At 44.3% G+C, this 27,816-nt stretch overlaps 1 protein-coding gene across 1 annotated transcript in view; it reads left to right on the forward strand.

Moving 5' to 3' along the window:
* The window catches only part of ADAM19 (ADAM metallopeptidase domain 19), a 70,499-nt gene that overhangs the window by 1,947 nt on the left and 40,736 nt on the right, over positions 1-27,816 (forward strand). Inside the window, exons 2-4 of the mRNA XM_056847530.1 lie at positions 2,638-2,723; positions 10,472-10,542; positions 24,758-24,836. Coding sequence (XP_056703508.1) covers positions 2,638-2,723; positions 10,472-10,542; positions 24,758-24,836 — 236 coding nt within the window. The remainder of the gene's footprint in view (positions 1-2,637; positions 2,724-10,471; positions 10,543-24,757; positions 24,837-27,816) is intronic.

Here is a 27,816-nt window from a genome sequence, read left to right on the forward strand (position 1 = left end):
GAGATTTTGCCTTGGATTTGCCGCTCTCTAGACGCACATTTTCCCCATCCGAATTCTCAAAACTCTGCATGGGAGCTTGTTGTTGAGTTTTGAGAATTTGGATGGGAAAAATGTGCATCAGGAGAGCGGCAAATCCCAGGCAAAACCTTCCATGCATAAATGGCAATCATGTTCTTTTCACTATTCACACATTCCTGTTCTTGGCACAACATTGGTACGGAAAACAAATTCCTGCCTCTGAGGTAGAGACCTCATTGGACTGTGCTAGAGATCTGGCAAGGAGATCTTGTTCTACACGCGACTCACTTTCAGAGTTATTAGCAGGAACTTTCTGCTGGAAAAGGGCAGTTCCAGTTGCTGCACTTGAACTGCTGGCTGAACAGAGGCTTATTCCAACAGAGGCTAATGCAGGGATCAGATGTTCAGGGCACCAGGACAATTTTGTTTATGTTCCATCATTGCAATTTTCTCACAAATTATTCACACATTTGCTTCAGAGTAGGCCTTTAGTGATTCAGCACAGGATCATAAAATGCACTCAGTCTGTGTGATAGTATTTTACAGTAAAGGGAAAAAAAAGAAAATAATTGGCAGAATAAGAGCAAATCCCATACACAGAATGAAATGCTTTGTAATGGGTGCAGGGGTGGCATGCTGTCCATGTGCTCTGGGTACGAGCCAGTGTGGTATAGAAGACAGAGCCCTGGATTTGGACATGGGAATCACAGTTCAAATTCTTTCTCCCCCTGTTCAGATGAAAGTGGTCCTTAAGCAACCTTAAGCGGGTTTCTCAGTCTAATGCAGGGGTGTCAAACATAAGGTCTAAGGGCTGGATAAGGCCTCTTAAGAGCTCTTATCCGGCCCACAAGCCAGCCGAGGCAGCCACCCACCACCCCACTCTCGATCTGGGCTGGCGAGGCCTGGCCTGGCGTGACCAAGTAACATTTATGTCATATTGGCCCTCGTAACAATTGAGTTTGACACCCCTGGTCTAATAGGTATGTCACTGGGTCGCTGTGAGCACAAGGCAGAGAGAAGTCTGCATATCATTTGGTACAGTGCTAGTAAAATTGTGTCGGCGCTTCTTAATAGAGATTACTAAAAAGATACTTTCCTGCAACCAGCAACCCCCCAGGAAGAGCACAGCTTTTGTTTTTACACAGGTTTCTAGTCCTTATGGTAATACAGAAGGATTGGGTGTGGGCAAGCCTGGGGTGAGTTTGCTATGATATTGTGGTGCTGCTGAGCAAGTTACCCAATAACTCAGCTAGAGAGTTCCATGTTAGGGTAGCCTGGTGTTTTGGTTGGTGTGTTGGACTAGATTCAAAATCCTACTCTGCCATGAAGCTCTTAGGCTGAAACATGGCAACTGGCCAAACTTGCAAGGTTGTTAGGATGAAATGGAGAGTGGGGCGGGGTGGGGGGAGACACTTGGAAGAACGCCATTTTATTTATTTTCCAATATTATTTGAGGATTTCAATAGATCCCCCTCCTGCAATCTTTCAATCTTGTGGTCTCGCCAGGCAAAAAAATTCCTCATTTTGAAGTGATGCTGTAGGGTTGCCAGCTCCGGGTTGGAAATACCTGGAGATTTTTGGGGTGGAGCCTGACATGTGTAGGGTTTGGGGAGGGAAGGGACTTCAATGCCAAAGAGTCCAATTGCCAAAGCAGCCATTTTCTCCAGATGAACTGATCTCTGTTGGCTGGAGAGCAGTTGTAATCGCAAGAAATTGCCAGCTACTATTTGGGAGGTTGGCAACCCTACATACCAAAGGTGTCAATAGGGAACACTACAGAATAACAATACAAAGCCAAGTAGGTTAAGCAAGTAAAATCACCTTTGAAACATCACCCATAGGTGTCACCCAATGGGATTTATTGGGAAACTCCTTACTGCCATGCATAGGCCTTTTTATGCAGGGATGTTTCCCCACTGTCACTCCTGCCGACGGCTGCTGTTTTAGCCAGAATCTGGAAAGTGCGGGCAAAACATGCTGGGAGAGCGAGGCAACCTCGGATGGGCGGAAAAGGCATGCATAATCCAAAGGAAGCCCCGAAGCAGTCGGTGGGGGTGACCGTGGGGAAACATACCTGCATAAAAGGCCCTAGAAATCCTTTAGCCATCTACAGTACCTCTCCAAATGAAATTTGCCTTAATGCTCTTATAGCCAATTGTCATGCCTGGAAGACCAGAAATGCCAACTGCGTGGAAATAAAAACATCATCCCCCAAATTATCTGAATGATAATCTAGTCCATGGTTAAGTAATATTCTCTCTCTCTCTCTCTCTCTAACACACACACATGACAGATTTTTTCTGTTTATAAAGTCTGCTATGAATGCTTGTTAACATGTGTGGTTGTAACTTATCTCTTAGTATTCATTTATTCTGGCAAGCAGAGGCTGAATGCTTCCACACTGACAAAATGATTTTAATGGCTGCCCACATGGGAGGGAAATGACTATTGTACTTTGGGCATAAAAACCGCTGGTGATTTGCAGTGAGAAGGATCCAGAGCACTTAAAGACCCTGATGGCGAAATAGATCATACGTTAATGGCTTTTGTGCTGCTTTCCCCCCAATGACCTTTATGAGTTGATACCGGGGCTTGGAACAGTTGCTTATGTTTCCCCAGAGACAAGGAACGCAGTGCACTGCCAGGTGCACCACGAAATCACAGTACCTCAGTGGAGAGCAGATGGGAGCCCTGGCAATGACAAGGTAGGTTGCTTTACCGCAATGACGGGAACGGTGCTTCTCCTCCCTTTCTCAGACAAACATTCAGCAGATCTGATCATCAGTAGAAGTGGTTTATGAGCTGGTGATTTAAGAACCTTTTACATTCTGCTCGGGCTGGGTTCTCTTAAGGTCAAACCTGGCTCGTCCACAGCTGGGGTCGCTGTCCCAGACCTCGCACTGGGGGGGCTGACTGCTGTGCCGCCCTCTCTGCCACTGCTCCAGCCACAGAAGAGACACAAGAGGTGATGACAAGGGATGGAGGTAGGGTTGCCAGGTCCCTCTTCACCACCAGCGGGAGGTTTTTGGGGTGGAGCCTGAGGAGGGTGGGGTTTGGGGAGGGGAGGGACTTCGATGCCATAGAGTCCAATTGCCAAAGCGGCCATTTTCTCCTGGTGAACTGACCTCTATTGGCTGGGGACCAGCTGTAATAGCAGAAGATCTCCAGCTAGTACCTGGAGGTTAGCAACCCTAGATGGAGGCGGAGGCCCTGATCGCTGTGTGGCTGCCCCTGCCTGCCCTCTCTGCTGTCGCCACCACGGTAGCAACTCGAAACATAAGGGACAGAGAGTGGGAGGAGATGGTGACCGCCATGTGGCTGGCCTGCCTCTCACAAGTGGTGGCTGGCATGCACGGCACCCTCCAGCATTCCTACCTTGCCAGCCAGTGCCCCTTCTGCCTCCTCGTCCTGCCTTGTTGCTGGTAGAGAAGGCCCGTTTCCCCTCAGCCAGCTGCCCTCGCTGTCTGTCTGGCCAGCACATCAGGCTGCAGCTGTATGGAAGAAGGCAGCAGAGGCCCACATGCTCCTTTTCCTCACAGCCCATGCAGCAGCCAGCCTCACGCTGCCCCCCTCCACCCGCACCGTGGTACCAAACAACTCGCAGGCGATTGAGGTATCTGACGGTGGGAACAAAGGGGCTTGAGCGGGGCATCCTTGATGTTTGCTCAGGGCCCCGGAATCACTGACGCCCCCTGAGAAGTTACAGGAGCCAAGGACTGTGGGAGGGGCAGGACATGGTGGAAGGAGCCAGCATGGTATAGTGGTTAAGAGTGGTGGTTTGGAGCCGTGGACTCTGATCGGAAGAACTGTGTTTGATTCCCCACTCCTCCACATGAGTGGCGGACTGTAATCTGGTGAACTAGATTTGTTTCCCCACTCCTACACATGAAGCCAGCTTGGGTGACCTTGGGCTAGTCACAGCTCTCTCAGCCCCACCTACCTCACAGGGTGTCTGTTGTGGGGAGGGGAAGGGAAGGTGATAAGCCGGTTTGATTCTTCCTTAAGTGGTAGAGAAAGTCGGCATATAAAAACCAACTTTTCTTCTTCTTCATATGTAAGTGCTGTCAAGTCACAACTGACCCCAGCAAGAGGCTTTCAAGGCAACTGAGAAACAAAGGTGGTTTGCCATTGCCTTCCTCTGCAGAGTCTTCCTTCGTGGTCCATGCGTTGACCCTGCTTAGCTTCTGAGAGCTGAGGAGATCAGGCTATACCACCCCATTCCACATGGGAGGGGCAGGATAGTGACATAATCCATGCTGGCTGTTTAATAAAGCCCTGAATAATGACATGTTGAACAAAACAGAGAAGAGGGTGCACAGAAATACCAACATTCAGCTTGGAACTATTAAAAAACCGTATGGTTTTGTTTATAAACCCAACATCATAATGAAAACCCAACAATATTAAATGTCACAATATAGTTCTGCTAAAAGAAAACACACACACAAAGACACTGTGAGCCACAGATCTAGAATAAGCCCATTGAGGGGAAAAACATTTGATTACTTAATGCTGTCAAAGATTATTTCCAAAGAGTCTCTTTTTCTAGTTCAGCTGCCACAAAAGTTTTAACCAACCACAGGGCATTTAAAACTAATAATCTCCTAGCTTTAGTGGACAGTTCCTCATATTTTCTTCTCTTGCTTCAGCAGTTTACTACCAGACAATAGTACATGCTTTGTTACTGTACAGTTAACAATAACACTTTAAGTGAGTCTGGGCAAACTGGGATTTGCACTCAAGTTTTCCAGACCTGCTTCCAGCATGCCCCCTGGTAGACCACGCAAAATCTTGAGAGAATGTGGGGATAAAGTGCACAGTTTCTTCCACTTGAGCACCTACAGCCCCTTCTTTTATCATTCCCAAGGCTGCAATCACATGAGGTTGTGCTACTGGGCATTACATTGCAATCCTAAACAGAGTTATGTCCTTCTAAATCCATTGAATTCATTGGGATTAGAAGGGTGTACCTCAGGGGTAGGCAAACTGCGGCTCGAGAGCCGCATGCGGCTCTTTGGCCCCTTGAGTGCGGCTCTGGGCTGCAGAATCGCGGCCGCCCACCTGAGAGAAGCCACATTCCCCAGGCGCGGAGGGCGCGGGGGGGTGCTGGCTTCCTTCGGCGGAGGATTGGGGCTGCACGTTGCGGCAGAGGAGAGCCTGGTATCCCTTCCCTGCCGGGCTCTGCATGCATGCAGAAGTCCCTCAAAAGTTCTCCGCCTTTCCGCCAGCCCAGAGCTGCCACCGCCGCACCTGGGGAAGGGGCGGATCTTTGCAACGTGCTGGCCTGAGCACTGGGCAGAAGGAGGGAGGCCCCGATCCAGCACACATACACCCTCCCCCTCCTTCCTCACCTGCATGCTCCAGCGCATCCCCCTCGTGGCCTGCCCTTCCCTTCCGCCGCTGGAGAACGCCAGCGAGAGGGGAGGGGGGGAGGACACCCCTCCGCCTTCCTCCTCCTCCTCTTCTTCCTCCTCCTCCTCGGAGGCCGAGGCGCTGAGTAGGGGCGGACGGGCGGACGGCAGGACGGCCGAGGAGGGAAGGAAGGAAAGAGCCCAAGCGGCGAGGAGGGCCGAGAGGCGAGCGCGGGAGGCCGAGGCGGCCGGGATGTGCCAGTGCGGCCGCCGAGAGGTCAGTTGGGGTTGGGGAGATGTAAGGCCATTGTTCACATTAAGTGTTTGTCAGTCATTGTCATGATTTAATTTTATGGATACCTTACTTACAATTTAATTTTTATCAATAAATAAGATCATTATTAAGTATGATATCAAGTTTTATTCAGTGTACCTATAGTTTAATTAAGACTTAAAACTTTAATTAAAGTTTATTAAATTAATAAACAGTGTACCTACCTATATAGTTTAAGTTTAAGAAATTTGGCTCTCAAAAGAAATCTCAATCGTTGTACTGTTGATATTTGGCTCTTTTGACTAATGAGTTTGCCGACCCCTGGTGTACCTCTTCTTAGAGTTACACAATATGCCTGGACACCGTAACAACAATTCTTGGGCTTGCAGCTGCTGGAAAAAATCCAGCTAACTGCTGTTGGAGAAGAGCAATGCTTGCATTTTAGGGGGGAGGAGTTGGAGGATGCTGGGCAGCTGAAGTTCTTGGCTGCTCCTAGCTGAGGGCCCTGAGCTGCTGCAGCCCATGGCTCCATGCCACCTTTGAAGGAGGAACACATGAAGCTGCCTTATACTGAATCAGACCCTCGGTCCATCAAAGTCAGTATTGTCTACTCAGACCAGCAGCTGCTCTCCAGGGTCCCAGGCAGAGGTCTTTCACATCACTTACTTGCCTGGTCCCTTTAACTGGAGATGATGGGGATTGAACCTGGGACCTTCTGTATGCCAAGCAGATGCTCTGCCACTGAACCACAGCCTATCCCTTATTTTTAGAACAAGGACAGAGGTGGTTCAGCCTCCTGCCAACAATCCCTCCTGCCCTCCCTTAGGTATACTTTTTTGCTGCTGATGTTTTTGTGGCCCTTCGTGTGACCTCAGGGCTACTGCTAGCTGACAGAGCTGGGAAGGAATTTTACCCAGGCTAAACATTTTTGGGTTTTCACCTTCTCCATAGCAAAGAAAACTTTACCTGTGTTTAGAGAATGTGCTGTTAAATGTTTATTTATCCTTACAATGGGCTGACTGGTGTTTAGGCATTGGGCTGGGTAATAGGGTTATGGAGGGGTAGTCTCCTTCCATGATCCAAAAAGGGCGGGGGCTTAAGGGGCTCAGTGGAGAGGGACATGGTGGCTGACCGTGCTTCCAAGAGGCTGGTGACAGGCATGAATAATGGTGTCTACTAGTTCTCTTCCACTGGTTACCCCCAACTGGCAGGTTGGGGAAATTCACTGCCAGCTGTCGGGCTGGCAGTTTGCACCTGTTGTTCCCCACCCATGCTGCACCAAGACCTGAGGAATCTGTAATCAATAAAGATGCAATCTGGTTTCCCCACTCTGGAGTTTCTGTGTTATCTGTCTTTCCTTCCTTCCTGGCTGATCTCCACTCATGGCACAAAGGCAGATATCTGCTTACAGCCCACGCCCCAGCAATGATTGCTCATGTAGTTGCAGAGCCATGGCTGCTTGGACATAGGGGAATCTGCTTAGGTATAACAGTTGGTTCACACAATTGATGGTGCTGTAAGGTTTTCTACCAGCTCCAGATTCCAAGACAATTTTGGGAGTTTTTCCGGCCCTGAATCACAGTTATTCCTTACAATGCCACAAATGGAACTGTCTGAGGAGATAATGTAGATGTTCTTGACCTTCTGTTTAGGCTCTCCCTTTGTGTGAAAACACTAGATAAGTGGGAAGCAAGTGCACTTTTTCTCCATTGCTGTGTGTGTGGCCATGCACATGTGCTTTTGATCAAAGGGGTGGAAAGGAGCCAGATTTTAGGCTCCATCTACTACCAAATCCCTTGCAAGGTTAACAGTTAGAAAGGATGTGATAGGTCTCTCATGGCATTCTGTAAGACACAGAACTATTTCACTTTTGTTTTTTAAGTCAGAGGGAGATTAAAAAGATTGCCCAACAACGAAGAGTTCACAGGAAATTGAATCTAATTCTCCTGGGTCTCAGAATGTTTAACTGAAACTGTACAGGAGTTAATTCAAAATTAGAGATGGATAGACACATAGGACCTCTGCCATTATATTTAGTTGAAGATTACAGGAATATCTAACAGTATGAGAAAATGTCTCCCTGTATGAGTGGTAATAGCCTTTTAATGGAGAGGTACCATGAAGAGAGTTCAACTGTGGCTGAAGTCTGCACTTTGCAGTTCACTTGCTGCTATGTCTGGAAACTCTTTAAGGAACAGAAGTGAATAATTCAAATCCATGCTTGATCACGAAGCTGACTGGGTGACCCTGGGCCAGCCAACTTTTCTCAACTGAATTTACCTCACAGGTCATTGCAAAGGTAAAATGGAGGAGGGGAGAACCACGTTCACTTTCTTGAAATGAAGTAAATACAGTATAAATATAGCTGAAGATGGGAGGTAGATAAAAGATAGGTTGGTGAATGGCTGAGAAAGATAAAAAGGTTGGTGAATGGCTGAGAAAGAGAGAATGGGGCAGGGAAAGGAGAGAGGATATGGTGGTTGTCAAGGGGAGAAAAAGAGGAAATAGTGTGAGGAGGGGGAAGTGAGGTGCCACCCAACAAGTCCTTGAGGGTTCCCTACTATGCAAGTGGGCTTGGCTGAGTAGCACCACACAATTAGGCTACAGTTTTCTTAGGTAGAAGCTGGAGACAGAGGAGCAGATAATGGTAGGTTGGCTGTTGGGAAGGAGATAAGGTTTCCAACTCCAGGTTAGGAAATACCTGGGGAGGGTGGGATTTGAGGAAAGGAGGGATGTCAGAAGGATATAATGACATAGACTCAAAGGTCAAAAGTATTTATTACGGTCCATGACCAGCAAATTATGACAAAGACCACCCTCCAAAGCAGCCATTTCCTCCATGGGAATTATGGTTTCCAACCTCCAGGTGGGAGGCTGGAGATCACCCAGAATTACAACTGATCTCCAGATGACAGATCAGTCCCCCTGAAGAACTGATCCCAACCAGGGATTGGCAACTGTTAAGGAAAGAAGGTAGCAGGAAAAGGGGAGAGGCTATGGGGGCTTTCAGGAAAGGGAAATAAGAATTAGTAGGGGAAGGGGAAATGTGAATTTTCTTGCAAGTCCTTGCAGGTTCCCACGTCATTCTGATCAGCCAACTTCCTTTTCTGAGAAAACATGTTATCACATCAGCGGATGTGGCAAGGTAACTGTTTCTCCCATTGTAGAACCAGGTTCCAGTAACTATCACAATTTATCCAAATCTTAATGTACCACAAAGACATTGTGTTCTGTTTGCAGGGTACATATTTTCACCCCTCCTACTGTTTTCTCAGTTCCTCATCGCCTTACCCCTTTTTCTGCTTCCTTCTCTCCTTTCGACCTACCAGGCAGCCTACCCTTATCTGCCTCTCTGTCTTCAGTTTTCTCACCTTCCCTTCCACTGGCAGCCTCTCTCTGGGAAAACTTGGGCCCAGTTGCATGGTTAGGGTTGCCAGCTCCGGGCTGGGAAATAACTGGAGGATTTGGGGACAGAGCCTGAGGAGGGTGAGGTTTGGGGAGGGAGGGACTTCAATGCCATAGAGTCCAATTGCCAGAGCAGCCATTTTCTCCTGGTGAACTGATCTCTGTCGCCTGGAGATCAGTTGTAATAGCGGGAGATCTCCAGCCAACACCTTGAGGTTGGCAACCTTATGCATGGTGTTGGCCGCTGGTCGGGGTCCAGTTGCACGATGGGGAACACACATGGACTTACCTCACTTCCCTTGTATCCCTTCCTCATACTATTTTCTGTTTCTGTCCTCCTGGAAGTGCCCATATCTTCACCCTTCCTTGCTTTCTTTTCTTATCTCCAACTACCAGGCAACCTACCTTTTATCTCCCCCTATCTTTATTATTTATTTACTTCATTTATACCCTGCTTTTCTCCACAATGGGAACCCAAAGCGGCTTACATCATTTTTCTCTCCTCCATTTTATCTTCACAATGACCCTGTGAGCTAGATTAGGCTGAGAGTGTATGATTGGCCCAAGGTTACCAAGCAAACCTCCATGACAGAGCAGGGATTCAGACCTGGGACTCCCAGATCATAAGTAAACCGCTAACCACTATACCACACTGGCTTCTGTGGGGTAGTTGTTATTGAACAGTAGCCAGACCTGGATGAGTCATGCAAGTTGTGTGGTTGCTGCAGATTTTGAAACAGTTGTAGCAGCTGCCACCACACCACAAAGATCTTTACTGCGTGGATGAAGGTGTATGCATGAAAATATGTTCTTTTTAAAAAGCATCTTGTTGAGCAGGCCTTCTGCTTGAAATGCTAAAGAGTAAACTGTTAAACTTATGTATGACCTCACTGCCTGAAATTTTGTGCTTGGCTCCACCTCCTGTGGCAGCTGATTTATGGTTGGCTCTGCCTCTGATGACCACCATTTTGTAGCTGCATCCACCACTCTGAGCCAGAAGTCCAAAGGTGTCTTCAGAATCAAAAAGTTGGGGAACTGCGTGTTTGTCTTGCTTATTCTTTGATTCAAAATGTCTTACTTCTAGGTTTTCACATGATCAAAATCTGCTGAGTTATATTTCCTGTTTACCTTCAACCTATGCATTCAGTACTGCCACAGTACAATTGATCCAGCATTTGTCCTTGTTAGCTCCAGAAACAATCTTCCAACATCATCCTCCGTTCGCACTGTGGTCTTAGGTAGTACTGCTATGGACTTGGTTCCAAGTAAACACAATTGGCCTTAAGCCTTAAGTGATTTGCAGAATGCACTTTAAGAATTACAGAAAAAAACCAATTTTTATTTTGTGAACCATTTTAATATCTTGACTTTAATAAGACCTCTATGTGAAGTATATGTAAACAGCAATTTCTGTTACATGCAGCATCCACCCAGAGCACAAGTCGATATAACAGCTGAAGGAAGAAATCTCATCTTGGATATTGAGAAGAATGAGTAAGTTTGTTAGTCTTATTCTATATAGAGTTAGTCTTATTCTATATAGAGCTAGAGTTCTCCCAGAATTATACCTGATCTTCAAATGACAGAGACAAATTCTCCTGAATGAAATGGTAGTTTCTGGAAGAAATGGTAACTTCAGAAGGTAGACGCTATGGCATTACATCCCCACTGATCTCCCTCTCATCACCAAATCCCACTCTCCCCAGGCACTGCCCCAACATCACCAGGCATTATCCAAGCTGGAAGTGGCAGCCTTCATTCTATGGATTGCAGGGCTTTCAGGAATTTCCATGGGTCCCCAGACAGATTCTCTCTGGACTCCCTCACACCACCCTGATCTAGTCCCAAGGTCATATGAAAACAAATTGTACTACTTGCTCTGCACAATGGGCCATCAGGTGATCTGAGCTCCAGGAATTTTGTCCCTCTGTTCCCCCCTCCCCAGTGAGACTCCCTTATGAGGTCTGTGATGCTCAGGAGACAGGATGTTGGCATCCCTTGCCACCGTTCCTGTTCAAGAGTCTGTACACTTGTCTGAGTCAGAATGGATGGGGTAATGATGGATCTCCAGTGGGCTATAAAAAGTAGGCTGTGTGCATGTGCAGCCATAAACTGCAGCTGCATATGAATTCAACTTTTTACACACTTATAGAGATCCATGGTTTTTATCACATTGGTTTTGCTCCCTGTTTGCTAGGTGGCAACATTGACAAAAGTACTGATGTTAACAGAGGTAAAGTTTTAGACTCTAGTCTGGTCCCCAGCTGCTCTTCATAGGAGAAAGTAGTTTCCTATTTCTGCTTGGTAGTTCGTGAGACGGGACACTTGCTCAGCCATGAATAATTTTATCCAGTGCCTTTCACATTCCTCTGAAGGAATTCCATTCTGTGAAGAAGGGTATTGCTAAAATGCTGCGACCAAGAGGCATTTATTGGCTATAGCCAGGTCTGCAGTAAAGACCAGCCACTGCATAAAACACACACGCACACTCACACACAATGGCATTGAAAGGCAGTTTGTAGAAGAAGCTAGCTCTGCCTTGGTTGACGTGAGATGCATAATGGAAACAAGGCTGTCGAGGCCTGGATGCTCTAAATATGGTTATCTGAATTCTCTAAAACACCTCTACTGATCACCTGTAAGTCTACCAGCAGATTAGAGAAGTTTGAAGATCAATGCAGGTATTACTTTTTACTCTTGCGGGACCTAAGCCAACCTCCAGGTGGTGGCTGGACATCTCCTAGGATTAGAACTGATCGCCAGGTGACAGAGATCAGTTCACCTGGAGAAAATGGCCACTTGGAAGGTGGACTCTATGGCATTATATCCCATTGAAGTCCCTCCCCTCTTCAAACCTCCCCTTCCCCAGGCTCCACCCTCAAAATCTCTAGGTATTTCCCAACCCAAAGCTGGCGACCCTGCTGTAGGGGCTGGTAGAAAACACAAACCCACTGCATTTATTTTTTGCATCTAGAATTTTCCACTTTAGCCATTGGAGCTGTTGTTGCATTTGTGAAACAATAGTACAGCCCAGTTGTTTGTATATTGTTGCATTTGGGTAACAATAGTCATGTTAAATGCATTAAAAATGTCTTGTTGCAAAGACACAATATTACCAGGATTTTGCTTCCTTGCCAGACCCTCTGTTAAGGAAATCGTCAGCATTCTGTTTCTCTGAATTAGTGTGGATCTTCATCTTAAAGAAGACACCCCTCTTTTCTCTTGTTTGCTTATTAATTTTCAATAGTATTTTTGACCTGTATAGAGCAGTAGAGATAAATCTATGAATGGTACAACAACATTGGCAAGAGCAGAATCTTGAGCAAAACATTAGCAACAGATTAACTCTGAACATGATGACATAATGTCCAGGTGCCTCCTGGGAACAGTTCTATTTTCATCGAATGTCTACTCTCAACATGCTAGCAAAACGGAACACCTATATTGTGTTTATTTCCTGAGCTGGGGCCTTCATTCATCCAAACATGCCATTCAACTTTATAAGGAAATACAAAGCAAGTATAGTAAGTGTAGCCCGCCTGGGTAGTTTTCACCCTGTACTGACTTTTAAACTATCGTAACTCTAATTATGCACAAATAAATCAAATTACACCCTGAAAGGATAAACCAGTCCATTGGTCTTCATCTGGTGGGTTATGACTTGAACCTGGGTTGTATCCCAATCTGAAATGGGTTGCATCACTAGCGTTGACATTGTTTTTTTACAGAAGTTTATGAGGAAGGGAGGAGGGAGACAGAGGCAGTGAAATGGAAGCTCAGAGACTGATATATTAAGGTTAAAAAAATTAAAATTTGATCACATGCTGTAGGGAAAATAATGGCAATAAGGACAGTACCAGTAGATATTATAATCAGCCAGTGAGAGGGGAAAAAATAAAAGCAAGAAAGCTGTATCGGGTCAGGACTTCTTTGAGGCCAATGAATGATGTTGTTAAGTGAACATCCAGAGACCTTAAGCATAAATATGAGTACTCCTGTTACAAGCAACATGCATTTAGTATCTTTCTCCCATTCCCAGGTCTCAATCCAACTCATGCATCTATACAATTTTCCTAGATGAAATCATTTATTTCCATAGCACGGATTAGTGTTGCTCGCAAAATGAAATCTAATTTGATGAGCTTTGTAATAATAATGTTGTCATGAATACTAGAATGCTGACTTCCTCATTTTTGAGGGGTATAATATTGCAGATGAAGGATGGAGTAACATCTAGATGAAGTAACATCTAGGCTGCAAAGTTCTCTGGAGGTGCTTCATTTCAGCACCTCTAGTTGGAGAAGGAGATGCTGGGCATGTAGAACTGTGTTCCATGCACTTGAGACAATGAGCATTCATAGCTTGGAAAGTTGCTCAGTTCTCCAGTTTGCAATGCTAGGGCCAGAAGCATATTTTGCGGCTGAAATTGATCTCTCTCAATAAAGTTGGTGCTATCAAGCAGTAAAGTTTTTCTAGCTATGGAGCATATGCCAGGCGGCGCAATATATACATATATGTACATTATATGCATTTTGCATATAAGATCAAAAATAATAAAGTGTAATATACGTCTGCATCTTACAATTTAAGAACTTTTAAATTTTCCTTGAAAGTTATGCTGCAGACACTAGGCTGCAAGAGTCCAGAGGAAATTCCTCTGTGCTGCCCTTCTGCCACCCCTGTAAACAGCTATCATTGGCAAGATGATTGGTGATGTCATTAGGAAAGTTGCACTACCACAATCTTTCTTAATTGGGCTGGCTTGTCTACACAGGACAATCCCATTTTGAATGATTGCTGCTGCATAACAATAGTGCCATATCTTGCAAACTGTGGATGCAGCTGCAGACTGCTTGTAGGCTAGGAATAGACCCAGGGCCATAATCCTAAAATGAAATCAACGAGTTGTTTCCAGTGGATCATGCCTACTTGGGGCTTGCAGTGGGCTGTGAAATTGCTGTAAACGAGTCCAGATATTCTTTCATAACTTTTTGTTATTTTGAAGGTTTCATTTTATTTCCTCTTTCTGCTTTAGAAGCTGGAAGGCAGCAGTTTATACTTCCCTGGTTATCTATCTGAACTTATCATTTTGCAACAAGTTTGGTATCCAAGTGAAGAGACCACTCTTCAGAACATAGACTGATGCATCAGGCACTAATACTAGTTGAATTTTGCTGCTGTTGCCAGAACTGAAAAGGCGCAAGCTTAATTCCACAGGAAGTTGTTCTGTTAGATACAACCTCTTGAATCCATCCCCAAACACCTGGTGCGGTCCCAATTATTTCTTTTTTTCCCCTCATAAAATGAGCTGCTGGAATGCTTAAGCTCTGCAGCTGCATAACAGAAAAGTCACAGCAAATGGACAGCAAAACCTATGGAGAGTAGCCTTCCAGAACGACAACAGTGATGTTGCCTGATGCTCAGGGGTGGAAAAGTCCCAGATGCAAACAGATTATTTAGGAGGAGTGAAAGGGGAAGGGGGTGATGAATATAATAATGATTGTGTGACAGGGCTTCATCTAGGAAATTGTCCTTTTGGGTAAACAGCTGGTCTTGTGTGTGTGTGTGTTTGTTAAGTGCCGTCAAGTCGCTTCCGACTCATAGCGACCCTATGAATCAATGTCCTCCAAAACTAGCTGATGCAAGGTGATGCAACACAAAAAATGTCCTGGTCCCCAGCCCAATTCAGAGATCTAATTCTAGATTACTGTAAATTGGAAACCAAAATCCTGTGACTGCCAAACATACTGTACTGTTTCCTTCTGTCAGGGCTAACAAGAAAGCTCATTTCTCCCGAGGTTCTGAACTGTGGCATAAAGGGTCACTTCCAGTCTATCATTTCCTGCCTTATCTGGTTTCCTTTCCAGTTTTTGTTTAAAGCACTGAAGAAGAGAGGAGGTTGTTATCCAGTTTAGCTCTATCAGCAGGAAGGATGGCTAAGATTTTCTGCACAGTGACCCCACACTATTCATCTCTAATGGCTTTGTACATGGAGGGATACTTATGGAGACAAATGACAGGAAGGCTTAGACTTTTTTTTTCGGTCTCTCAACGAGCAGCTGAATGATCAGAAAAATACATCTGGCATCTGGGGAATTTTAGCTCATCTTTCTCCTTTTTTTCTGTTCTGGAATACTGATTTTGTTGTAAAAGGATTAGACAAGGATGCTAGCTTTCTCTCTAAGTTATCTCTTCCGTGATTTGAAATGTTGCAGTTTCCCACGCTGAAGGAACAGTTCCTTCCTTTCCTGACCTCCTCTTTTTTGTTTATCTGGCAGAAAGATGTGCTGTAGGTTTTGTTCTGCAGCTTTGCAACAGTAGTTTTCAATCTTTGGGGGCATAAGAGGACCTGCTTCAATCTGCATAAAGTGCTTTTGACAGAAAACCCTTTCTAGAAGAGTACTTTTCTCTTTGGACAGTTCCAGGGTGCGCTGCTGAAAAACCAAGTCTATCAAGCCAGTGTGTGTGGGAGGATTATGCAATGGTCTGAAATGCTGCAGATGTTTCTGTTCCATTTGGGAATCCAGGTGTTCCAATTCAGTTTAAATACAACAAGGGGTAGTTTCAATTGTCACCTATTAAGCATTGTCTGCTGGAGAGGACACAGCCAGAACAAAATGGTACATTGGTGCAACTTTGGAAGTGGTATATCATTTGATGGCTTCAGGATCATGTATGGAAGAGCCATTATTAATCAAACTCCATAGACTGCATTTTCATATTGCTAGACATCACTTCAAAGGCAATAGTGTTCAGTAGAGTTGGTTCACAAATTCAGCTGCAAGTCTTTGATCATGGGCTAGCAGCCCATACTCTCATGTGATCATCAGGCCTGACGATGCCCAGCGCTTTGCTCTCATTCTTGCGACTGCAGCCAAAATCCGCCCTGCCCTCATTTCTTCGAAGGTGGGCTGGGGCTGTCTTCTTGATTTAATGGTTATTCACAATTTTTGCAGTGTGAATTTCTTCTATGCTGACTATGCTTCTCTTTTAGATCAAGCATTTAGACAGCTCAGACACCTATGTACATTGAAGATTAGCAGCATTTTAGAGTATAAAAATGAACTGTTCCCTTCAAAGGAACGGTTTCCTTTACTTATCTCCCTGTGATATTTCCTGGTCCTCTCTGAGAACCAGATCTTTGACCATTCCACAGTCACTCATTATTCTTTTTAAGTCAGAAAAGGTGCTTACTCATCCCCAGCCCTTTTTTTACTAAGTTTTCTTCCGATCTTTTTATCTTTTCTTCCAAATCTTTAACGTCTAGACTTATTTATACAAACTTAAATAGTTTCCTCAGGGTCTACCACTGTGCACTCCAGTTTTACCTTGTTCTGCATCTATAACAACTATTTCATCAAGGCAGTAATGTATTTTATTTATTTATTTGGAATACGGGTGTCCCTCACTTTCTATGTTAAAGATATGCATGGTGACAATAGCTCCACAGGAACACAATCCTCCAAGGTGACGCAATGCTGATGTCTAGAGTAATTATTTGGAGTTTAGGCGGTCATCTTGATTCAACCTTGAAATTATTGTTGAATATTTTCCATTCCAAAATATTTTGAAATATTACCCTGTGACACCTTGGGCAGTTGGTTATGAGATGGATCATCTGTGACAAAGTGTATCTAAATACAAATGTGCATAGTAGGGTTGCTAGACCGATGCCTGCAAATTTCTTTGGCAGAGACTGGCGAGGGGGAGTGTCATAGATGCAGTGACATCATTCTTTTCCCTTGTTTCTCCCAATGCTCAATTGCTCAAGGACAGAAAATTGGGGGTGGAGGTGGGAGTTTGTCTGCTGCCAGTGGGCACATGGTAAGCCTAGTGCACAGAACACAGTGCCTTGTCAAATTTAATTATGCGTATCTCTTCTTCCCGCTAGTTATATGTCATAGTTACTATGACAACACATTCAAGGATGGGATTAATTCAAAACTGCATTTCTATCTATGCCTTTGTAACTTTAAAACATCCCTAAGGCATTTACTTAAAACATTTATGAATCCACCTTGCTTCTAAAGAACTGGGAACTGGGATTCAAGGTGAGTAATATCAGTTAAAATGGCACACAACATAGGTCTTTTATGCATGGCTGTTTCACTTGCCATCACCCTTCCAATGACTTTGGGTCTTTGTGTTGATTATGCATGCTGGCTGTTTCCTACTGTCAGAGGTCGCCTCGCATTCCACGCATTTTGCCTGAATTTTCAGAGACTTGTTTTATCTCAAATTTGAAAATGTAGACAAAACGAGGGAAAAGGCTGGGGGAGAGCAAGGCAACCTTTGAAGGTCAGAAACGGCATGCATAATCAACACAAAGACCCAAAGTCATCAGAGGGGTGATGGCAAGTGAAACAGCTATTCATAAAAGACCATTATTTTTAAAACACAGCCATCATAAAAACTTTAAAACCCAAGTTGCCCCATGGCAATCTTGGGAAAGAGCCAAAGCCCCTTCTTCAGACCTCCAGCTTATAGGTGCTCCAAAATTCCAAGAGAGATGCAGACCTTCTAATTCCCTCTGGAAAGCTGTTCCTCAACACTGGAGCAGCCACTGGAAAACCCATAAGTAGGAAGCGGCAGAACATACCCTTGCAGGGGTTGGAACAATTACAAGTCATTGATGTGCTGAGTGAAGCTGCTGCATGGGCTCATAGCAGGAGAGACATGGAACACCATAGCACACTGCAAAGGAAGGATGACTTTCTCCATTCTGACGGGGCTTTCCATTATGTAAGAACGGATACGACCTCCAAAGTAGCCACGCGACAAGGGAGCTGTGATGTGTCTCTCTGTTCCCATGCTTCCATTTTATGACATAATGCTTTGTTCTGACCTGAATTTCCATCTCCTCACTCGTAAGATATTTGACACTCCCACCATGTAATGGTACTCAATACCACAAAATAGAAATCCCCTTCTCTGCAGGCCCTTTCACAAAGCAGCCCCGTGGCATTAAGATGGAGGCTTTGTCTTGAACAATGGTACCATTGATAGGGTGGAGCAGGGCCAAGAGCCCTCTGAATAGAGCTAGAAGAGTAACACAGCCTTTAAGACATCTGTACATTATGGCTCTGGGCCAGACCATTGCTCACTCTTTGGAGATGACTCTGCTTCTGAGGTTTTCAGCTGAATGAAAACTCGCAACATCTTTGAGCCAGAAACTATATATCAATATGAGGACATTAAAGCAGTAGGCAGAAGGCTGCATCAACACAGGTTATTATTACTTAAAAGCAAAGGTATGGCATATGCTAAAAGGCTACATAAATATAAGCTCTCCATTGCCCAAATAATAACACCCTTTCTGAGATGAGACATTTTCTTCTTCTGGGGTTAAGGCAGCCAAAGACTGCAATCCTGTTCATTCTTACTTGGGAATAAGCTGTGTTGAACTCGTTGGAATTTATTTCCAAGTAAATGGACATATGATTGTGCTATATAGTTGCAATCTTACTCAAGTTATTTAGGAGTGCATTCCATTGAACTGAATGCTGAATAAATGAGCACAGAGTCATACTGAAGATCTACTCCGACTGGCCGTGGTCTCAGAAAGACTGTAGAATGTTGTTATTTAGCAAACACTATGTTTAGGGTTGACAGGTCCCTCTTTGCCACCGGCTGGAGATTTTTGGGGCGGAGACTGAGGAGGGCAGGGTTTGGAGAGGGGAGGGACTTCGATGCCATTGAGTTCAATTGCCAAAGCAGCCATTTTTCTCCAGGCGATCTGATCTCTATCGGCTGGAGATCAGTTGAATTAGCAGGAGATCTCCTGCTACTACCTGGCAGTTGGCAACACTAACTATGTTCCCTTTTTAGATCTCTTTCCCCAAGTTCTTTGTTTCCACAAACAGTTGGGGGGGAGTGATCTAAAGTTACAATCCTATACATACTTACTTGAAAATAAGTGCCATTGAATGTGATAGGCTTTAATTCTGAGGAAATATGCATAAGATCACATTACTAAGTTATTTTGCTCCAAGTCACAATTCTTTAGGTTTGGGTTACCAAAAAACCCAACAAAAAAAACACAATGCTTGTTTGTGATTGTGTGTACACATTGAGACAGACTTGCAGATTAATAGTCTTTAACACATTGACTTAGGGTCAAACACAGCCATTTTTGTGGCCATGGCTTTTTTGACAAAAACATAGCCTTATCAAAAAGAGCAGCTTCCTCTTGAGCAGTTCAGATAAAATATAGGCTGTTACAGCACTTGTATTCCCAGTGATGTATTAAGAGTTTGAAAATATTATAAAAAATACTGTTCACACTTTGTTTGGCCCCTTTAGCTGTGAAGACGTCTTCCAACCATTTATAAGCCGTGGTATCCAAAAACCCTTTTAAAGCGATGTTTTTTATAACATTTTCAAACTCTTAATACATCGCTGGGAATACAAAGTGCGGTAACCCCCATAGATTAAAACAAGTTGTCAAATGCTGCTATCAGCACCTTACAAGGTTGATACACAAATAGCCATTCAGTAAGTATTGGTGAATCAGTTTTAATAGAATAACGCTTCATCAGATGTGACTCTGCTTCCTGGCTGCGCAAATTTAACTATTTTAGCATCATATTCATTGTCTCTGTCAAATGTTATTGTTCTTGAGGGTTGTTATTTGAAGTGGCAGCAGAAATATTCAGCAAACATGGCTAATTACGGATGTTCATGTCCTGAGCAAAACACAGACTTTCTACATGGAGATGGTTCTCTAAGTAGCTCACTTACATTTAATGTATCCACGAAGGATGTGCATGGCTTGTGGCTCTTGGACTTTCAGGAGATTGCTGTACATGGCTCAGAAGGTCTCAGAGGTTAGGCCACCCTCTTGTCTTGGTATTTTAAGAAGAAAACCGCTTGTGGTTTATTTGCTTCCTGGTTTCTGAGATCCTGACACATAGTACTATCTAAAGTTTATCTTTGCTACACGAAGGTCATAACCAAAATGAACGAGTTCATACTGAAATAGAACCCTTCATTGTCCCTAGACTTCAGCTAATGTCATCCACAGATATCATGGGAAAGTCTCAAGATTTTCTATGAATCTTGCACTTTTCAGTTTAGAAAAAAGATTAAGGGGAAAACGTTAGTTTGAAGAAAACGGATAGACTTTTCCTCCCACTTCCAAAACTTGGGGCTACCCTACGAAATTGATGGGAAGTAGATTCAAGACCTGAGCAAGGCTGTCAATGATAGTATGCTTTGGAGGTCATTAATTCATAGGTTCGCCATAAGTGGAAAGTGACTTGGTGGCACATAGCACACAGATTCAGGACTGACAAAAGAATGTATTCTTTGCATAATATTCAATTAATTCATGCAACTCTGCCATGGGGTATGGTGATGGCCATTATCTTAGATGCCTTGGCTTTGAAAGGAGATTAGGTAAATTCGTGTCTGTCAGTGGCTGAATGGGTTCTAGGTGTTTTGAGGCAGTATACCTTTGAATGTTAGGGGAAGGTGCAAAGGGAATCTTTGGCCTCTGTGACCTTGCTGGTACATTTCCAGGTCAGCCATTGTGGGAAAACAGGGTGTTAACCTGAGTGAACTATTGGTCTGATCCAGCAGGGCTCTCCTTATGTTGTATCTGTGGGGCAGAGGAAATCTAGGACCTATGTCATGAACCTTCCCCCCAGTAGCAGAGAGTTCATGATTTACCTGGATTTGGTTGATGCACCAATAGCTATTTTTAAATTAATGCTAAACCGGCTTTTCAGAAGACAATATTGGACAAATTACATTTAAATTGTGTTGTCATTTGTATGTTAGATTGCCATTTGATTAAACTATTTCATTTTGTATTGTTTTGGCTATGAATCCTCAACAGGGATTTTAAAAAATGTAATTTATTAAGCAGAATGGTGTGGTTGTATATGAGTTAAATCTGTGTTCTTTCATCACCTGAAACCGTAATTAAGACAAATGGTGGATAATAAACCAGATCCAAGCTAGGATTTCAGATCCTGGCTTTATGGATCTGTACTAATCATAGTAGGAGCTCCGTGGCGCAGAGTGGTAAGCTGCAATGCTGCAGTCCAAGCTCTGCTCACGACCTGAGTTCGATCTCGACGGAGGTTGGTTTTAGGTAGCCAGCTCAAGGTTGACTCCGCCTTCCATCCTTCCGAGGTTGGGAAAATGAGTACCCAGCTTGCTGGGGGTAAAGGGAAGATGACTGGGGAAGGCACTGGCAAACCATCCCGTAAACGAAGTCTGCCTTGTAAACATCGGGATGTGATGTCACCCCATGGGTCAGGAATGACTCGGTGCTTGCACAGGGGACCTTTACCTTTTTACTAACCATAGTCATTGAAGTGGCCTGCATTCAGATGATCACACTAACTGTAGTTAGTTTAATTACATTGTAACCATGTATTATGTCTGCACCAAGACAGACATTCCATTCCTGAAGGAGGGGGTAGAAACACAGCAGATGGGAGCAGCACAGCTGCACCACCGCCTCAGAGGCTTCCTGGTCACAAAATAAGAGTAAAAACAGGGGGGGAAAACCAGTAACTCCTCCATGGAGTTACACGCTTCAGCTGAATGGGTGTTCCTGAGGCGAAAGGGGTTTGAAAGCTGATGAATGTCAGCTCTGCCCCTGGAAATGCCCCAGAAATGTCCCCCTTACACCAGCGTGGGCTTTCCCTTCTGAGATTTTGCTGCTGATATGGTAGCGTCAGTCCACACACCTCTGTCGCTCCCAGTCGCCGATGTGTTTGCCCCCATGCTGACGCTGATGCCACTTGGCGCTGTGAAAAAGTGGCACAGATGCCAGCGTGGGGTCACGCCACCTCCTGAGGCCCTTGCCCCCTCCTTCAGGATTGCAAGGTTAACAATACTTAAGCCTACTGAAATCAATGGGTGCCAGGATGCTTATCTCGAAGCTGGATTGTGCCCCGGAGCTTCACTACTGACTCATGTAGAATCTTGATTGAGCTCAAAACACCAACAGTAAATATTATACCTACTTCCTTCTCTATCCTTTCCTCTTAACTGTAGGCCACAATAATATTTTTTGTGTTAAGAATGGCAAAAATCAGATTGTGGAGGTTTGTTTGATCATTTGGATTTGCTGTAAATAATCCCAATATTTCCTGGGTTTTGTTTTTTTTTTTTTTGGTTTTTTTTAATAGTCTGAAGAATGGCATCATAGCCTGGGAAACAATATGAGGAAACTGAGTGAATGACAAACAATTAAGGGAATATATAAACAATATAACTTGATTATATAGTGCCCTTAATGGCTGCATAGAATTGCCCGGGTATAAGTCATGACTTGGATATTGTTCAACGAACCTGTTTGAATCCAGAGCACAAGAGGATATCAAAGGCTGAACTTCTGGTGAAATAATGGAAAGGGCTATAAATTACCCCAATAACCCTGTGCCTGTCTGTTTTCTGACCTGAATTTCAATTCATCTGAACATCTTCAGTTCAGTCCTATACAGAATTATACTCTTTTAACGTCAATGAAGTAAATGGTCTTAGAAGAGTGTAACTCTGTTTAGGATTGTACTGTTAGATGCTTTATAGGACTTCTTATTGAAAAAAGTTGGTGTGGAACAAGAGGAACACATGGTGGATTTGGATAATCAGGAGGTACAGGTAATGAAGAAAGTTTGGATAATAAGCTTTCTGCAAACCCAGTTTTATTCATTTATGCTGCGTTACATCTAATCAAGTTTACTTTAAAATACTTTGTATGTGGTTTAGCAATGTGTGCTCGACTATATCTGGTCCAAATGTATACCCAAAAAATACCTGAATATACCGAAAAATACTGATAAGGTATCCAGAGCAGTATTCAGGATTCTCGGGAATCCTGGTCCATTTATTTCCAGAAATATTTGGGAATATCCAGGGTCGGCATTTTAAGGATTCCAGGCCTATTTCCCACCCCCCCTTTTAGCAGGCTTCTTGGGTAATAAGAAGGCAGCTCCTGGCAGGTGTGAGTCCCATCTGGCCTAAGAAAGGCTGCTCCAAGTCGGCACGGGCCAGGTACAGGGTGTGGCACAGCTGTATTTCTGTCGGGCTGTTTCTCATTCCCACTCTCCTTTCTGATAGCAGAGCCCTTTTCCACATCTGTTTTTTCCTTCCAGTTGCACAGGGTTGCCAAACTCCAGGTACTACCTGGAGATCTCCTGCTATTACAACTGATCTCCAGCCAATAGAGATCAGTTCACCTGGAGAAAATGGCCTTTTTGGCAATTGGACTCTATGGCATTGAAGTCCCTCCCCTCCCCAAACCCCACCCTCCTCAGGCTCCACCCCAAAAACCTCCTGCCAGTGGCAAAGAGGGATGTGGCAACCTTAAGTCTGCACCCCTTCAAGTAGGATGACTGGGGAAATCTTGTTCAGGGGCCAGCTCCTTCATGCTACCCTAAAGGCCTCAACTAATGTGAACACTGGCTTTGGTATTTAGATTCTGACTTGCTCTTTTCTTTCACTTGAGAAGAGTTGCCAACCTCCAGGTACTAGATGGAGATCTGAGAGCAGTTCACTTGGAGAAAATGGCTGCTTTGGCCATTGGACTCTATGGCATTGAAGTCCCTCCCCTCCCAAACCCCGCCCTCCTCAGGCTCTGCCTCAAAAATCTCCAGGTATTTCCCAACCTGGAGCTGGCAACCTTACACTTGAGGTATAGTACATCAGATTTCAGTTTTTGAAATCCAGGAACAGTTTGTGTTTAGTGTAATCCAATCCGAATCAGTTAGGTGACTCTGAATGTTACTACATTTGCCTTTGGAGCACAATCTCATTTAGTTTCATGAAAGCACCCACAGGCTAGCGAATGGCTTGGCCATGGCCTCTCCAGAGGACATTGCTTGCTCTCTGCCCATTGCTTGTGCTACTTCCCTGGAGGTTAATACAATTTGGAAGGGGAGTAATTTGTTTTTTGCAGCTTCATACTCTCCAGCTCATGATGGTACAGGAGATACTATGGCCTACTTTCTAATGTAGTGGGTTTGCCTTTCTGTCTGTAGTGTTTGTGGTTTGCTGCAGTCTGCAGATGCGAGACTATGAATGGTTTGTAGCAGTGACGATGAACAGAAAGAAGCAAATGGGTTTTGCGGGAATGCAGCAAAGAAATAACTGTCTTGATGGCATTAGACATCTTTAATTGTCTCCTCCGCATACTTTGTGTACAAAATGCTTTACAATTCTTACATCATTCATGTTATAAAACACATTAGGCCAAGACTTAGTAGCTTAACCAAGACCACCCAGTGAGCTTCATGGCTTTTTAAGGTTAGAGATGATGACAGTGGAGACAGGATATGTGCTTATAAATTATGGAGAGGATGAGAACAGAGACTTTCTTTCTCTTGAGTCATATTAAAGTCCAAACGCCTCTTAACATTGAATGTCAGCCCTTTTCCTCTCACCTCTCAAAGCCCATCTAGCACTGTATTTGTTTATTTTATTTGGTGTTATGATATATACATACTTTATTTCAGCACCACATTGTGCAAGCAATCAAAAACACACCTTTGCTGATACAGCTGTAAACAGGCTCAACCCAAATCCCACACAAGTTAACTGGAACTGTTTATGTTTCATTTGCTAAATATTAGGATAAGCCATTGGATAGATGTGGCAGCAAGATATTATTCAGACAGTTGGATAGTTCAGATAATGTACAAAATATAATTCTTTATCTCTATCTTTATGTATGTGATTTTCTTATTTCTGGCAGGCAGCTCTTCGCACCAAGCTATACTGAAACTCATTATACTAAGAATGGAACCCCCTACACCATCACCTTGAACCACACAGTAAGTATTTCAATGTTTCCAAGCTTAAACCTTCCAAGCTTGAGTTTCCAAGCTTAAACCTATTTAATATCTGGCCAGTTCCAGGTTTATATAAGCCCTGAGTAATAGAATATAACAAGTCACCCTTTCCCTTCTGGCATGGCCCCTTTCTCCTCTAACAATACTCCTTCCATAAGGCCCCTTTCATTTGGATTTCACTTTTTCCTCTTCATTCCCTTTTTCATTTCACTTTGCTTACTCTGGTAAAGAGAAATCATACCAAATTTATGCGTTCTTAGTTACTTTTATTACTTTTTATAAAACCAAAAAGAAGAAAATATATTTCCTGTCATATTTTGTTTGGTGTGCTCCCAGATCTCTAGTCACCAGTTGGAGTTTAGCAACCCTATATAGCACTCCAAGATGTCTGGGACAGAGTTTTCGGGATTAGTTTGGGCAAATGCCAGGGTTGCCAACCTCCAGATGGTGGCTGAAGATCACCTACTATTACAACTGATCTCCAGGTGACAAAGATCAGTTTCCCTGGAGAAAATGGCCAATTTGGAAGGTGGACTCTAAGGCATTATACCCCATTGAAGTCCCTCCCCTCCCCAAACCCCACCCTCCTCAGGTTCCACCCCCCACATCTCCAGGTATTTCCCAAACCAGAGCTGGCAATCCTAGCAAATGCTGTTAAGCCACTTCCCAGCATTTTGTTACTCCAGAAAAAAATGAATAAATGTGATATAATATTACAAAAAAATGCATTGCTTGCCCAGAACTGTCTGTAGCATGCACTAACACAAGAATTCAGTTGTGAGAAGAACAGGGTACAAAGAATGTCTAGGTTTTTTTTTTTTACAGAACAATGGGTTGCACTACTTTGCTACCATTGTCACAGTATCGTCCACAAATATTAGACACCAACAATCCTTACTTTTCTGTCACCGTGCCCAACACAATGCTTGCAAGACCTTTTCCTGTTGAATCTGTGACATGCCGAAATTCCAAAAAAATTCTCCTTAATGTCCACTGATTTGCTGTTAACGATGAGAGTCATTAGAGTGGGCAAGTTGTTCCTTGGCACCTTGATGAGAGCTTAGCATCCATCACCATAAAGTTGCCCTTTTCCCCTTTACTATGGTATGAAGTTTGCAATATGAGAAAAAACACACAATTATTTCAATTATTTCACAGCAGAGGTGGGCCTCAGCATCTGCCCTACCCTGCCCACTGCTGACACTGGCACTGGTACCTACGATGCAATCCTAAGCAGGTCAACACAGATAACTCACTGAGTTCAATAGGACTTTCTCTCAGGCCTGAAGCCTTAGACCTGGTTCAAATGCCTGATGGCCCCCACATGTATGCCTGCAAAAATGTGGGGGAATGCTTCTCGGTTTATGTCCTGGTGAGTCGGTGAGAGAGATGTTGTTGTATGTCCTCTTTCATGTAAGAATTATACATCTCATTGCTGCAGTTTTGCACAATTGAAGCAGGCCTTTACCCAAGCTTCCACAATAACACTAATCACCGTGTAATTTTGTAGCATATTATGCCGAAGCAGAAGCACTGCTTAATACAATTGGTGCCCTTGTGCAATCCTTGCCAGGTTGCAAGGTGATGAATGCAAACTGAAGTGCAGCCATTTTGAGAATGTGCAACATGCCCAAATCTCAGCAGAAGTTAGATCATGGATTGTAGTGGGACTGCCCTGGCACCTGGGCAGACTCGTGGAAGAACTAACTAGCTCAGACAGGCAGACTCCTTCATGGCTGAAGTCCAGAGACTGGATTAGGCTTACCAGGTCGGTCTTCTGCTCCGGCGGGAGGCTTTTTTGGTGGAGGTGAGATCGGGCGTGCCGTGCGTGGCCACACCAACACAATCGCAGCACTTCCGGTTTACACCCAGAAGTGCTGCATTGCAACAAGGTCCATTGCGATGTGGCACTTCTGGGTGTAAACCGGAAGTGTCCTGTCACCTCAGGCAGGCGCGCATGCATGCGTTGCCCATCGACCCTCGTTGGCGAGCAGCCAGGTGGATTGGCGGGGGTTTGCCCACCACCACCTGGCACTTGGCAACCCTAGATTGGATACAGAGGGAAAGTGGAAGGAAAGGACAGTTCCCCAGGTCTGGCCTAGGTTCAGGGTGGTTGGCATGTGGTGTGTCGTTAGGGGTGTGGGAACACAACCTGGCTCAGAGGGGAGAGCCAGTGAGAGCACTGAGCCCACATAATAAGCAAGCCCAGCCTCAATATATGCTTGAGAGGGACTTAAAAAGGGAAGCCCAGAGGGAATTGGGGCTGAAGTGAACAAGAGCGAGTTGGAGTATGAGGGAGTGAGAACTGTAACTCCCTCTGCAGGGTTTATGCACCAGGCATGAGGCAACTCCCTGTGGGGGAATTATTTTGTAGCAGGTTTCAGAAGAAAATTAAGTCCAGTAGCGAATTGCTGCCTGCTGTCCCCGTGTTTCCTTGAGCTTATGGGGGCTTACTCAACCAGACCACAAAAAGCAAGCTGCTGCCCACCCTCCTTAGGCTGGTGGTCGTAGCCTGTCCCTCCCCAGTTACATTGCTGCATTTGGAGTGGGTTTCCATCTAAAAATGAGACAAGATGAGTTCATTCTATTTCCACCACATCTGTGTTCAACCTGATCACACTTTAGATACATTTAGACCCAGATATTCACACTTCACCCACACTTGGTCTTGACAATCCATGCTGTTTTGAACATTTACCATATAACTCAAAGAGGAATTTTGTCAGCTGCCGTATAAGGATAAAAATGTTGGAAAGTGCATGATTACTCGTATTGTGGTCACGTGAATTTTATTTAAATAATTAGAATTACTATTATCATTGTGTGATTAATAATTTAAAAAAAACATTTTGAATGAGGGTTTGTTCTTTTTTGTCTCCTCCTTCTCTGAGGAAAGGATCTTTGCTCAGAACCATGTCCCTAAATGTTATCCCTGCAGTTTTCCACTTAGCCAGTGGAGGGG

The sequence above is a fragment of the Euleptes europaea genome, chromosome 1 (genome assembly GCF_029931775.1).
Source record: "Euleptes europaea isolate rEulEur1 chromosome 1, rEulEur1.hap1, whole genome shotgun sequence".
In the NCBI taxonomy this organism is placed as follows: Eukaryota; Metazoa; Chordata; class Lepidosauria; order Squamata; family Sphaerodactylidae; genus Euleptes; species Euleptes europaea.